The 15,445-nt window shown below is 34.8% G+C and overlaps 2 protein-coding genes across 2 annotated transcripts in view; both read right to left on the bottom strand.

Annotated features, from left to right (window-relative positions):
* Positions 1-608, bottom strand: part of LOC128014266 (discoidin domain-containing receptor 2-like) — a 33,424-nt gene extending 32,816 nt beyond the window's left edge. Inside the window, exon 1 of the mRNA XM_052597703.1 lies at positions 459-608. The gene's annotated coding sequence lies outside the window, so the exon portion shown is untranslated. The remainder of the gene's footprint in view (positions 1-458) is intronic.
* A 9,549-nt stretch (positions 609-10,157) lies between these two features.
* Positions 10,158-11,334, bottom strand: LOC128014261 (uncharacterized). The gene has a single exon (XM_052597689.1). It carries the CDS (start codon positions 11,261-11,263, stop codon positions 10,643-10,645), a length of 621 nt encoding a protein of 206 aa, XP_052453649.1. The 5' UTR covers positions 11,264-11,334; the 3' UTR covers positions 10,158-10,642.
* Positions 11,335-15,445: the final 4,111 nt, after the last annotated feature.

Raw genomic sequence — 15,445 nt, 5'->3', positions numbered from 1 at the left:
GTCATGATAACAGCAATCAGTTCTTGTAGTTAAAAGTAAGACATGCGCACTTCGGCCTGATTTATAAAGCTCATCGCCAATGAGACAAATAAAAACACAAAGCAGACATTAAAGTGAAAAAACAGCCACAAAGCACATTCTACCGACATAACCCCATAAAACATCAAAAAGCACCATGTGCATGATATTGTCAATGTATTCAAACTTTTTTCACACAATAGATTGTAAATGAAAGATGATAAACCTGCTCTTGGTGTCTAACAAAAGCGTCCAAAGTTGACAAATCAAAGTTTCAAACCTCTATGAATCACCTCGAGTTCAACAGCAGCACACATCTGATCTGTCTGAACGCAAGAGTGTTTCTCAATCGCAACAAAGAGTTCAGAAGACCCAACGACTTCAGTTTGTCTCCAGAAACTTCACTCTCCTTAAACTTAATCTCTAAACTGACTAAACACCTGTTTTCGGGATCCTGACAATCCTTTATTCCACCGAAGACACATCCGAAAGTCACCGCGCCGTTACAGAAGATGTCGAGGCATTGTGTTCAAGAGTTTGTGTTCGCTCACTGTTACAATGCATCGGAAGATCCGACCGCTCCGCTGCAGGAGAAGAAGGAAAAAACGGTCCAATGTGAGTTTACATCACATCCCTCTTCCGGCCGCTTGAAGAATGGAGCAATGGATGTAATAACACTGATCAACTCAAGGTATTCACTTAAAATAGACATATATAGCCTATGAAAATATCAAATATATTATTGCATTCATATTATTTATAAATAAATAAAATAAATGTATGTTATTTAAACTCATTTATAGATTATATTATATTATTATATTATGAATAAACTGAAAAGCTCAGGATGTCCTCTTTAAAGGCAAAATCGTTGGGAATTATATGAAATATAGCCTTCGTGTGTATGTGTGTTACAGTAAATAAAGCTGTACTGCTGAGCCTCTGCGGGATAAATAGCCAAATGTTTTTTTTTTTTTTTTTTTTTTATGCCATGCATAGATTTGCATGAACGCACATTTATTATCTCGTATCCCTTCTCTGGTCAGCATGTCAAATCATAATTTTATAAGGACTCCAAAGTGTAAGCTATACAACAACTGTTCAAAAAAAATACTCCTTTAGTAACTAGGCCACTAGTAAAACGCTTCTAAAAAAAAACATCTGTTAAATTATATATAAAATTGTCACACAGGTTTATATTATTCATTTATTTTGAATACCTAAAAATCTTTTATTTGCAGGACGTTCCCGCTGTAGTTGCTCATGTCGTCCACGAGAGGGCAGCACAGACTCATGTTTCTGTCTCTCTGACAGCTGTAATGTGTCTTGGGGGCAGCAGCTGTCTCGGCACATTCCTCAACAGATCTTTCCAGCAAATTTGCATTTAGTCAGTGGTGATGCAAGACCCAACAGGACTTATTGGCAGTCTGTGGAAGCACACAAGATTGCTTGGGAAGTATCAACAAGACTCCATGATACAAGACAACATATTTTGTATGCATGTTTTAAACTGAAGCTCACAACGCTAGGAAACTGAACATCCATTTCCAGATATTCGAGTTTGCAAAGTGTTACTGGCAAAATATGTCAAACATCAAGTTAAATAATTTAATGCAACCTTATTTAGGTTTGAATAACCTTATTTCGTTTTTTTTTCAGTCAACTTCCACATATATAACAGTTCTAATGGTTCAATCAGATAATCAGATAACATGGAATATATGGAATATGTATATGTGTGTTGCATGTTTCTTATTTAAATGATAACATAAAATCAGCTGGTCATTCTGTCAAAATAACCAAACAAAACAAAAAATAACAGATTGATACAAGACCAAAAGTTTGTTGCATGCATATGTCATAGGCTGAATTACAGTGCTCACGGCCCCAAAAACAGACATTTCTAGACATTCATTGAGTTGTTATGTTTTTACAGCCTGACCGGCAAAATCTATCCCACTTAGAAACATCACAGCTGACAGGAAGTGCTTTGTCATCGTGGCTTCTTGACCTCTTCATCCTCAAAGCAACCGGTCATGAGCAGCTCGGCTGAATGACCATTATCGTGTAATTAATGAGGAAATGATGAAATGCTTCGGAAAGGCCTGTATTAAACAACACTTGAGTGATGCAACATGACTTCCTCTCTTCTGTTGGCCAGTGTGAAGGAGAGAGAGAGGCAGAGGAAATGAGCAGTCGGGCAGAACCGTGACAACACAGGAAATACTGAGAGTGCTGATCTTGGAGAGAAAGTTTGGAAAACACATCCAGGGTTGCGCAGGAATTATTAGTTTTTCTGTAACAGTTCAATTGATTCACTGTATAAAATTATTTGTGAGTTTTTCAGTCAAATGTGCGGCTTTTGCATTTGAAAAGATGATTTGTGAAGTAAATGTTTGTATTGACACATACCCTTAGATTTGATCAGAAAAAAAGGTGTTTAACAGTTTAACCTGTTTATTTGTTGACCAGAAAAACAACCCAGATGTGGGGCATGTTGTCACATTATACGGGGTCAATCATCTTAATAGGAATTTGCATTAAATAGCACTTATTATTATAAGCTAAACAGTGGAAAAAAAATTCAAGACCAAATTTACATTTAGTTAGTTTGTTAGATAATTAGCTAGTTAGTTGTTTATTTAGTTAGTTAGTTTGTTTGTTTTACCAAAATTAACAAATAAATTGTATTGTGGTTTATTTTTTTTTATCTTTTATGTGTCTTATATACGTTTTAATGAATAATATTATTTAATTTTAACTAATCGAATATTTTTCTTACATTTATTTATTTATTATTAAAGTAATCATGGTGTATGATACAGTATGTGTTATAAAAATAAACACCTGGCATTGCCTTTCTTAATCTAAATTAATGTAAAAAAAGATAATGGAATTTTGTTGACGTGATTTTTTAAATCCTATTTTAATTTAACATTTATTATTATTATTTTTATTATTTGATTGACCATGTGTCAATGAAAAACATTTGATCATGTCTGTCTTTTTTAAATCATATATATTAATAGACCAGTCTACTGACATGTACAGTAAATGCATACTGACATGATGTTTTTATTTATTTAATATGTTTGTTGGTCAAAATTTCACAGATTATCACAATAAAAACAACTTTGGTCATAACAAACTATTTCTGTAGTTTATATAAACACATTTTTACTGCCATGGACCAGGTATGATAGTTATGATTTGTTTTGGGACAGGTGAGAGGAGATGCAGGTGAGATTGCTAACAGGTTTACAAAGTTTCTCTCGCTACTGCTCAGTTTACATCATTTACTGCCAAACTTCCTCCTTATCATTCATTCTTCTGAAGAAACGATATCACAATCACCCTATATTTAGGCTGACACTTTCCCTCCGCCACCAGACATCTGGAAGGCATTGTTACAGTGATCTACTGGAGTTGTTAAAGTCTTACAGAAGTTAGATCTTTACTCTCTTCTAGGAACCAGACTGTTTATTTCTTAGGATCAAGATGGGGTATGATAGATGTGGTTTTAAAGATTGTTTAAATGTGCAACAAGCTCAAGGTAAAGGTCTTTTCTTATATGAAAAACTTTTCCAGTGATCTTCTCCCGTGATCTGTTTTGACCGCAGTAGGTTTAAGAAACATTTAAGAGCAGGTTCTGGGTTATTCTAGTTTGAGATTCTGGGTTAGTTCTAGTGACTTAATATTTGTAATTCAGCTTTTTTTTTTTTATTATTGTTCAGCTGTCAAAAACTCTGTACATAATATTTACATGAAAATATAAATATAATCAGCAGACTGCTGATTATTTATGGATTGATGATATTTTTATTGTTTAGATGTATTACTGTTTTAAAAATATATCATATAAATGCAATTATCATTTCAATTATGGGATGTGAAGTCAAGTTGGTAAAGAATGCAAGAATAAGAACAACCATTGTTATTAAAATAACACATATAAATGATGATTAATATTATCAATTATTTAATAAATAATATAATAAATAGTTAAAGTCAATGTGATGTAACATACAGGCACCATTGTTGTCACCATGTGACAACAAGACCATTATATCATACAGGAAATTACATCACATTACATTAGAACATATGTATATTTTTCCTTACTTTTGTTATTCACCTTTTTATTTTGAATATGACGAATAAAAACCTTTTTAACTCATCGGAGTGATTACTATGACACTATTATACGTTGATCTTTGTTGTGTTGTTAGAATCCCATAGCAACAGTCCTGACAGATCCTGGAGCATTAGATCTGTTATCAGTTGTCCAATCTTTATTCGATGACAGTGTTAAGGGTGTATGAGGTGAGGAGGTTCCCTCTCTATCCACCCACTCCTAGATGCCTTGGCCGGGGTTCAGACTTGCCCGTGCAGACACATTCACCCTTATATAACTCCTCCTGGTTTAAACCAGCCCAGCGAAACACCCCGGTAGGATATACATCTGTCTAACCGGTTTATTCCTGCCCTGCTTCCAGATGAAGAAGACTTTTACTGTACATGAGATGTCATAAGTGTGTAATTAGAGAAGAAATCATACTTCACAAGAGCAGACATGATACCGTAGTTCTAAATTCCATCCTAGACTACTCTTGCAATTGTAGCATTGTGGCAGTGAATTTTGCTCAGCCAAGAAACATTTTCTTCAGAAAATTTAATCTTGTGGATCTGTCTTGTTTACTGTATCTCTTTTCATTTCCCTGTTGGTATTCCCAGAAACAAATGTCTGATATTACAAACCGCATCAAACCACACACGTCATCGTCAAATTCGCTGATGACACAACGGTGATGGGCCTGATCACCGACAACGATGAGACTGCTTACAGAGAGGAGGACAAGACAAAGGAGCTGGTGGAGGATTTCAGGAGACAGAGCAGAGAACACACACCCATCACCATCGACAAGACACATGTGGAGCAGGTAAACGGGTGAGGAGCAGGTGAGGATCTCACCTGGTCTACACACACTGATGCAGTGCTGAAGGAGGCACATCAGCGCCTTTTCTTCCTGAGACAGCTGAGTAAGTTTGGAATGAGCCCCAGCATCCTCAGGTCATTCTACACATGCACTATATAACTGCCAGCCACATTGTTGGAGGTGAGCTTCCCTTCCACCTGGACATCTACACTAGGCGGTGCATAATGAAACCCTGAAGGCTCATCAGTTACTCTAGCCACCTGTCCCACAGTCTGCTCTCTCTGCTGCCCTCAGGAAGATATCTCCACAGCATCCGATCCCGCACTAGCTGACTGAGGGATAGCTTTTTCCCTCAGGCTATCAGACTAATGAACTGTCAAAACGAATACACCCTACAGCATACTCCCACAATATGGTATGCCACACACTGCACTTTAACTTAAACAGTTCAACACTGGACTATACATACACACTGCATTTAATAAAAAAAATCTATCTGCTACCACTGGATACCATCCAATGCACATCCATGACATTTATCTGTATCCAGTTCATGTACAATCTGTTGCAGAAGTTAAAATGGGAGAAATTACGATCAAATTAATAGGTGTGAAGAAATGGATGGATAATTTTTTTCAAAGATCTTTTAAGAAAGAAAAGCTGGTTTTACTTGCAAGATAAAAGCAGGATTTGACAACAGAATTAATTTGTTTATCAAACATGAGACCTGAATCAATCAACACACCTAGATTTTTCACACATGGAGTAACATGAGAGATTAAGTTGCCAAGGTCCAGATCACCAAAATCATATGAATCACTTAACTTCGATTTCACAGCATAACTCTGGTTTCATTCTCATTTAAGGCTAAAAAATTATGTGTAAGCCACATTTTCACTTCATGTAAACAAGCTAGCAGAATCTCTATGGAACTTGAATCATTATGTTTAAAAGGATGGTATAATTGGGTGTCATAGATGGAATGATACTCAATATTTGGAAAAGATGGAACCCAATGGCAGCAGGTATAAGGAGAACAGAGTTGGTGCCAGAATAGATCCCTGCTGAACACCACAAGAAAGATGTCCGGTTATGAAAGTGTGTTTTCCAATACAGACAGAGAACATCCTATTAGTTAAAAAAGACTGGAACCAATTCAAAACGGTACCCTGAATGCCTAAAATATTTTCCAGGAAAACTCTATACTTTGTATTTCATTAACTGATATAACATTAAAATTCCAACCTAGTGAATTACTAAAAATCTATTTTGTCTCTTTATAATACACTGACAGCTACCAAAAAACACAGTTGGGGATGAGAAAGCCAAATTATAACTCATCTCAAGTAGCGTTTCCAAATGCTGAGGAGTAAATGCTAATATATAGAGGATGCAGTGTCCTCTGTACAAATACTAAACACCATCATGGTAACGTAGATAGAAATAAGAACAACAACTAAGGAACATAATAATTTGAAATGAAAAAAACATCAAACAGAAAGTGCCACAGGGAATTCTAGGAATGTCAGTTTACGGTTTTTCACTTTCAAAAACTGTAAATTCTACAGTACTATATATTACTGTATGAAATGTCCTGTTCAATTTATTACAGTATTTTGCAAGGGAGCTTAACATTAACCAATTAAAAGTAATTTACTAGAGTGTGTGTGGGAGAGAGAGAGAGACAGTGGTGTATGAAACCATGCCAGAAATTCTCACACACACCTTTCACTGATGATTTTGGTCTTTATTCTACACCTGAAACTCAGGTTGTGGTTACCTGTAGTCTCAGTGGTTTTACAAATGTAGAAAATTATGAAACCTTACGCAACAAAGCATAGTTCTGAAAATAATCACGATTACATCAGTTTCCTTCCTGTGCTCCTTTGTCTAAACTCATAGTTGCCATTCTTCCAAAATGATTTCAATCATTCAGTTCACAGCTTATTCAGATTCTTCTCACCTTCCTTTTTAAACAGAATCTTATCATTTCCAGAAGTTTTGTAATTCTTTACATACAGTAGAACAATCGTTACAGTCATAAAGTTAGCCCTTGTTTTTTTTGTTGTATCGGTTCACACATGTTAGTTTGATCATTCCATCAGCATGAAGCAATATTCTCATTCTTCTTCTTAATTAGCCACCTTCAGATCTCAAAATCATTTCAACAATGCCATACATGCATCTGAAAATACCACAAGTATATGCATGTAGAAATGACAACCAAATGATGCATTAACAGCACATTTCACATTGTAGTGGTTTCAGGACAAGCAAAAGAATGCTGTTGCTGCTGATTTTTAAGATTTCTAAGAAAAAATACTTCACATAATTCATATTCACATGGATTTTTATTTATTTTATTATATAGACGTCAAATCTAATAAAAACTCCTAAAGTTTGGGGTTGGTGGACTTTTGCAATGTTTTGAAAGAAATGCTCACCAAAGCTGCATTTATTTGATTAAAAAACACAATAAAATAAGTCATATTATAAAATATTCTAGCAATATAAAATAGGTGTTTTCTTGCAGTATCTTTTATTCCTGTGATACAATTAATTACTCCAGTCTTCAGTGTCACATGATCCTTTAGAAATCATTCTAATATGCTTATTTGTTGCTCAAGAAACATTTCTTATTATTATCTATGTTGAAAACAGTTGTGCTGCTTAATGTTTTTATGAAATTCTCATATTTTCTGTATTCTTTGTTGAATCGAAAGTTCAAAGGAACAGCAAAAATCCATCAGTAATTTGAAACCAATCATTTAAATGAATAATTACTTCCTTATATATTTGATTATCTTTCACTTTTTCTATTCCACTTATATATATATTAAAAAAAAAAGAATTTTAGTTTAGTAAAACATTTTATGCAAGAATGTTGGCATATATTTTGCTTCCACAATAACTTTTCCGAGAACATTTCTTCTTTTCTCCCCATATTGTGAAGAACATTTTAAAAATCTAGTAAAGGAGTCATTTGTGGAATTAAAAGATGCCATGGATGTTAAAGGTTCCTAATGCAACCATTAATAGAAATAAGGAAATGTTATTTTTAAGATTATAACTAAAGAAACTTAAATCAAATATAAGATGAACTATTTTTACATCAAAGCATGCAAAAATATTATAATGTTTGTGCCACATATTTAATATGATCATGGCGCTCTCATTGAAAATGGACAAACTTTGCAAATGAGACTTTTGAGATTGTACATTGCTAAAAACGCTTAAACAGCATCATTTCTGAGTTTATGCAGACCAAAGTATCTCTACACACACTCAAGGTCGTTCTGAGGTTTGATATTATAAACTGGAAATGACACATGCAATTTTTTTTCTAATAGTCATGTAGCATTTTTTAGAAGATCACCTGTGGCTTTCTCCAGTGTTTCTGTGTGGGCATACAGGTATGTGTCAAGGTAAGGTTTGGATTTTTTGTACAGTCTTTGATCAAGCCATAACAGGCCGAGCACACCTTGACCACAGAAGGAATTCTACTTTTTGTTTCTTTTCTCTCCATGTTTTTTCATATAGTAGCTCTCAGGTGCCGGGGCAGTAGGCGGGATTCATTCAGAGCCTGTGGTGCCGTTTGACTCACTGCTCTGGAATGCCAGCTCACAGATGCATTCAGAGAGAGACGGCAGGGATGAAAAGACAAAACATGGAAAAGCAGGAGGTTTGCCTGCACAGGCAGAGTTTCTGTTTGGTGTGGGCGAGTTCAAATGTAAACCACATCACTTATTTAAATTTGTGGCTGTGGAAAGTAAATGCTTTTTTATGCGTGTTGGAGAGGAAGTGCATCGGGGCAATCCCCCACAGGGCTTCCTTGTGGGCTGCTGACCACAATTTCCGCCAGGTCATATACACTTGCAAATACAAATATGACAGATGAGAGCTTATACTGTGTATGTATTTGTGTGTGTCTATTTAGTAAGTTAGAGGAGATTTCTGATAATTGACATGAAGTCATTCAAAGAGTGATGGAAACATGTAAGGCCCAGGATGTGTGTTTAATGAAACATTTTTAATCAATTATACCAAAAAATATAATTTAGTCTTTAAAGATTTAAAGAACGTATGAAGCAACTTTAAAGCATCATTAAAGACTAATATTGAAGACAAAATACAGTACATGCACTGTCTAATATTTGTTAAGAAGGTTGATAGGCAACCCTAAATGCACAAAAACAGAGGACAGATTTTGTAGATTCATAATGAATGATGTTTGTATAATGTATTAAGCTGCGATGATCACAGTAATGTTTTGTGTCATGCTTCACTTTCATTACATGACTGTATTCAACCTAAATGTAATAAGGTATACTTATTAATGGTAATATATATATATATATATATATATATATATATATATATATATATATATATATATATATATATATATATATATATATATATATATATTTTAATACTCATATAGTAATGCAGTTTTTTTCTAATTAGTAAAGATCGATGATAGAAAATAATAGAATAATGTGTCAACTATAAGCTGTTGATCTCATTTTGCATGACTGTTGATGATCTGGTGATTTTCCTTATTTATTTTCTCTCTAATATCCATTTCCAAGTTATGGTATGATGCATATGAGTGACAAAGCACAGTATTTCCCATAAAAACTTACTCATTATGTCTTTTTTAAGAATATGTCAGAGGTTTGGTTCATGATACATTTAAAAAAATGTCCAGTTTTTACTTTAAATAGATATTTAGGCATGATCTTTTAAAACAACCTTTATTCATGTAACCTAATCTTGATCTTGCCACATTTTAAAGTTACCTGGCAAAACATTTTGCAGTGTATGTTCTGAATGCAATCATGTAATGAAAGTGAAAAATGACAAAAAAAAACATTATTGTGATTAATTCAAATGTATTTATTATATGAAAATCATTGTACCACAAACATTTTCATTTTTATAGTGCTCATAATATTCATAGCTTGTGTTAATATTATGTTTCTCATAATTGTAGTAGAGTAGTTAGCAAAGTATTTCTGCTCTAACATTTCAATCAAATCCACTTTTTAAAGAGCCATATCGGCATAAATATTAATGCATTTATACACGTCATCACAAGTCAAATATTTGTCCATTTTTCTTGTTTCAGTTTTGTTCTTCACTGTATTTTACAGCACAGCTAATAATATTTCAAGAAGACAATGAAAAAGTAAATGAGAATTGAAGATGCAAATGTCAGTTTAATTTCACAAGACAGTAGGCAATAAATAAGCAAATAACAATAAATAAATAACATTAAATAAATAGCTACAACAAATATTTCTTCATTTAACACTCATCAAAATCTTCAATGTGAGATTCAAGTATTTGTGCGAGTGGCAGCGTTCAGCAACACAAATGGTCACTGCGACACCCTCATGAGTTTAGACATACAACAAACAGGTCTACTTGTGAGGCTACATGGTAAATCTGTACACTTCAAGTGAAACATCTAAATGAGCCGTTCAAGTTTCATTCCATTCTAAAGTTTCTTCGTCATTCAAGTCCATCAGGTGTCTCCTCAGCTTGTGTTTTTCATCACTTCGTCCCGCTCTGTGGAGTCTAGCCGGGTTCTTCAGGCATGACTTGGGTGCCACGGGAGGCTGTTTTTTTCTTTTTCAAGAAGGTTCAGTGAACTTGATTTGTCCACAGACTTGATTCTGAGTTCAGTTTTCTGCACCAAGTCTATGGTACACTGGGTAGAGAAGGGCCACCACGTATCCATTCCTCCTGCTCTGCTGGTAGAGAGTGTTGATGTCCTCCTCCCAGTTTGAGCTCGGGCATGTAGTGTTCAGAAGCCAAGAGATGTCCTTCTGCTCCTCGCTGCTGGACTTGAGCTGCTGATGAGACACCAGGCTCGAGTCCTTGGGACAGTTGCCCATCATTTGTCTGGTTTGCTCGTCAGCAGACTGGAAGGAGAGAACATTGTATGAAGTCGGTCCTTCACTCTGCGTGGTCTCAACGGATCCCTCCTCAGTGTAGATCTGCATGAAGACCACCAGGCACAGGATGATCAGCCAGCGTTTGGCGGGGCTTTTCTCGGCCGGTGGCAGATATTTGCGCACTTTTGAGGGGTACATGACGCGCGTGTTCCTCTTGCGCGGGCGCACCGGGGCTCCGCGGGGAGGGAACGCCGGCTGCTGCGGCTCCGGGATCCGCTCGAAAGTGAAGATCTCCGGCTCGGTGTTGCGCGGCGGCATCATCGGTCTGAATTCAAACTGCGACTGCGGCTGGAAGAAAGTGTTCGCTGGCAGTGAGAAGACCAGGCTGTTTGTTCTGGAGTACATTGCTAGTTCAGGTCAGTTTCAGTATGCGTTAGTTGCTCTGTGCCTTGTCAAAAGTGACTTCTCTAACTTCAGCGAGAGTTTATATATATATTGCTTTTGAGAGACGCCCATAAGAATAGCCACACCTTCGAGGCAGACGGAAAATACACCAAAAAGTCCAATGTTTTATTTAACTTAATAAATGAGCTCAACAAATGTCAATAGGGAGCGAAGTACGGTTGACTTCAGATAGCCTAGTTCAGTAGAAAATAATAAAGGTTATATAAAATACAAATATTTTAAAAATATATATATTTTCAAACCAAAAATCATAGGATCACATAGGATCACAAGTTAGATTTAAATGACTTTAATTAATTAATTTACTTACTGACTGATTGTTTGTTTGATTGATTGATTTTTAAGAAACTGTTTATTTTTTTTTTTTATTTACTGATTGATAGATTGATTTTTTTTTTTAGAAAGTCCCCTGTATATTTGTGTAACGTTAGGCTACATATAGCGTCCTCACTTGATTCTGGAGGACACAAGGTTTACAAAAATTTTGAAACAATTAAATAAAATTAGCAGTACAAAAGAAAAAATAAAACACAGTACAAGGACATATAATATATATATTATATGAGACCTTTTAAATAACTTCAATTTCTTTCTTTTGTGTGTGTCCCAAGCATTCCTGACTTTTAAGCTGCATAAAGTAAATAAATAAAAATAAATAAAACATTTGAAAACATGTTCATCACAGAAAAGTTGTATTGCGCACATTATTACACTGTATTTCAAATGAACCCTCTTCTTGAATAACTTAATACAGCATCACATAATTGACATATCTATGCGCACAGTTTAATATGAACAGAACTTAATATGAACAATTTAGATGTCACAATTTCCATATTCAGTTGATTCATTAGTGTATAAAAATTCTAAATGTCACTTGTCGTTTCTTTGTAATAAATTGTGAAATCGTCCATCAATTTCTGAGTGAAAATTGTTTCAAAGTAAATCCTGCACCTTTTTTTTCAGTGGAGAATCACATCAGTGACTCAAGCATGATTAAGCGCCATCTACATTCATGCTACACCAACATTTGATTCATCACAACCTGGGCAGAACTTACTCAGGAAAACCTACACTTTATTTCAAAGAAAAAAAAAAAAAAAAAAAAAAAAACAGAACCGTGGTATGTAATCTCAGTATTGAGAGAAAAAAAGTTAAAAATAGCTGGTTAGTAAGTGTGTCACTTCCGATGCACTGCACCATCTAATGCAGTGAACTTAAGGAGGATTCCTAGTGTAAGCGTTTGTGGCCTCATATGGACTGATTCCACTGTGTATCTGTCATTACATTCATGTTGAATGAACACTTATTCTTTCCAATCAAATGGCAGCACCATTATGTCTCACCCTCTGTGGTCTGTAGGGAATGTCTGCCCTGGGTGAAACCTCAGGTCTGGAATACCTGCTTCAGGCCTAGCATGTTTACCCTAGGAAGGGCCTCAAGGCTTTGCGTCACCTTACTAAAATTAACACTCAAGGAATGAGAGTGAATGTGCTCGTGGGTGTGAGTGCCGAGCTGTATGACTTACGGTTTCAGTTGTGTGAAGCAATGCAGCTCGGTATGTGGTGACTTTTACATTGTGCTCTTTCAGGCTAAATATATCTGATTTTAAATCATGCATTGGTTAGTAGAACAATTGTGTTATCGCTAAATGAAGCCCATTTCCGAGAAGAGAAGAGAGAAATACGACTGTTAATGTCATAATTCTGACTTTTTTTTCCCCTCACCAGTTCTCATGACCCTGTTTGACTGAGCTTGTGCTTTTGCAAAGGCAACAGATGCAACTTGACAGGCAGAACAGTGAGCATTTGAGTTCTTGGTTTGTTAGCGAGATGTGGGTCATTGTTCGCTTTTAAGTCTCATTACAGCGTGTCTTTCATGCCAAGTGTCTACGTGCTGATTATCATGACAGCTGAATGTCATTTATCTACAGTGTCACTCATTAAAGGCAGGACAGTTTCACATTCACATACAGTAAAGGTATTTACAGTGTGCCTCAGCTACAGTGGTGTGAAAAAGTGTTGGCCCCCTTCTGGATTTCTTTCTTCTTTTCTTTTTTCTTTTTTTTTTTTGCATGTTTTTCACACTTTAATGTTTCAGATCATCAAACAAATGTAAATATTAGTCAAAGATAACACAAGTTAACACAACATGCAGTTTTTAAATGAAAGTTTTTATTATTAAGGGAAAACAAAATCCAAAACTATGGCCCTGTGTGAAGAAGTGTTTGCCCCCCTGTTAAAACTGGGGTTTTTCATTTCTCGTCTTCATCCTGGTTTGTGTGTGTCATCATCGAATGCAAGACTTAGAATGCAGAAGCAATGGATATAACTGATAAGACACATTTCCTGCTTTTAATATCTGAAGAATTATTGCAACAGGACACAGCTGAACACTTAGAAAGACCTGTGAGGCTTAAGCTCACATCAGATAGGGAGATGAAACTCTAAAAGTGCAAAATATAATTTCTTATTTATTTTAATTTTTTAGATGACTTCTTAACAGGTTTCATGATATTCAACCACATAAACATTATTAGGACACTACATGACAAAACTAAAATACAAAATATGATTTTAGCATACAGCTAAAGAGCATAAAAATGACTAAGGAGTGCACAGTGAAATTTTTCTAAAGTCTTAAAATAGATCTCCTTATTATAGACCTGTTTCTATTTATATGTTGGAATGCTTCCTCAATGCCTGACTGTTTCTAAAAAAAATGAGATTAGATTAGATTAGATTCAACGTTACTGTCAATATGCAGGGTACAAGTACAGAGCTAATGCAATGCAGTTAGCATCTAACCAGAATATATACATATAAGTGCAGAGAAAGTGAAGCTATTATTTACAGAATGTACAGTGGAGTTGCAATATACAATATTAAGCAGAGTATATATATAGTATTAATAGGAATGCAATGTAGGATTATATTCATTTTTAACAGCAGCGATGTAAGAACAGTGGTAATAAATACAGATGGTTGAGTATACAATAGTAATGTTAAACAATGTATTCTATGCACAATATCAGTAGTGTAATTATATTTTTATAGAAATAGTTTACTGTGCTTTGTACTGTAACAATGTTAGACAGTTTACAGTGTAGTAGCTTGAACATTGTACAGTCTGTGCAATATATGAGTAGAGCAATTTGGAAATCATCATAGGTAATTAATTGCAGGTATTGAAGAATAAACATTCAACTCATCTGACATGTCAATTGGCTTTAAGGGTAGAATGAATTTTTCCAACTGAAATAGCAGCTTCACCCCATTTTATTAAAGAGCCAATGGCATTTCATTTATATCAGCTCGGGACAGAGCCATTGAGCTTGGTAAAGCCACATTTGACAGCTTATGACAAGCAGAGTTTAATATAAAACTGTGACTAAAGCACAACACTGATCATAATCACTCTGAGGATATAGAGTTTGAAAATTGGACCAGATGACTAATGATTGTTGTGCATAAATCAGTCACTGCAATCAGATTTTGTTGAATGATTTATCATGAAATCAATTAAATGGAAGCATGGTATGCTTGTAAGATGATAAAACCTTGTGTGAAAGCATGAAGTCATTGCTTTTCAAGACTTCCTTTTTCTTAGCTGTGATGTATGCTCTAATACTCACGTACACAGTTTTAATGAGCTAAAGGGGGTTTCTGTCACCCTCAGCAGGTGTTACACATTTCGTCATTCATTTTAGACAGGTGTTTGGCTCATGCTGTTTACACCATGATATAATGATGACTGGTGGGTCTCAGGGAGTATAATGGGTGACTAGTGAGTGACTAATGATGTCTTTTTAATTGTATTGAACAGAAATGTATTTAATTTAAGAATTGAATGTAATAATTTAAGAATTTTAATTAATTTAATTTTAATTTAATTTATAAACACTATTATTTAGAACTATTTTATTGTCAGTTTTATTTATTTACAGCTACATTTTGTGCTTTAACTTTAACTAAAATTTATTTCATTAAAAAAAAAACTGATTTTTGTTTAGTAATTTTTTTCCCAACCTATATTTGTATTTTATTTCAGCTTTATTTCCAAACAAAACAATTAATATTTTTAATACATTTTTCATAATAAATAAAATGCAATATATAAAAT

Source organism: Carassius gibelio, chromosome A5 (genome assembly GCF_023724105.1).
Source record: "Carassius gibelio isolate Cgi1373 ecotype wild population from Czech Republic chromosome A5, carGib1.2-hapl.c, whole genome shotgun sequence".
Classification (NCBI taxonomy): Eukaryota; Metazoa; Chordata; class Actinopteri; order Cypriniformes; family Cyprinidae; genus Carassius; species Carassius gibelio.
Note: the sequence above shows the minus strand (reverse complement) of the source record. Positions and strands in the feature narration are given on the sequence as shown.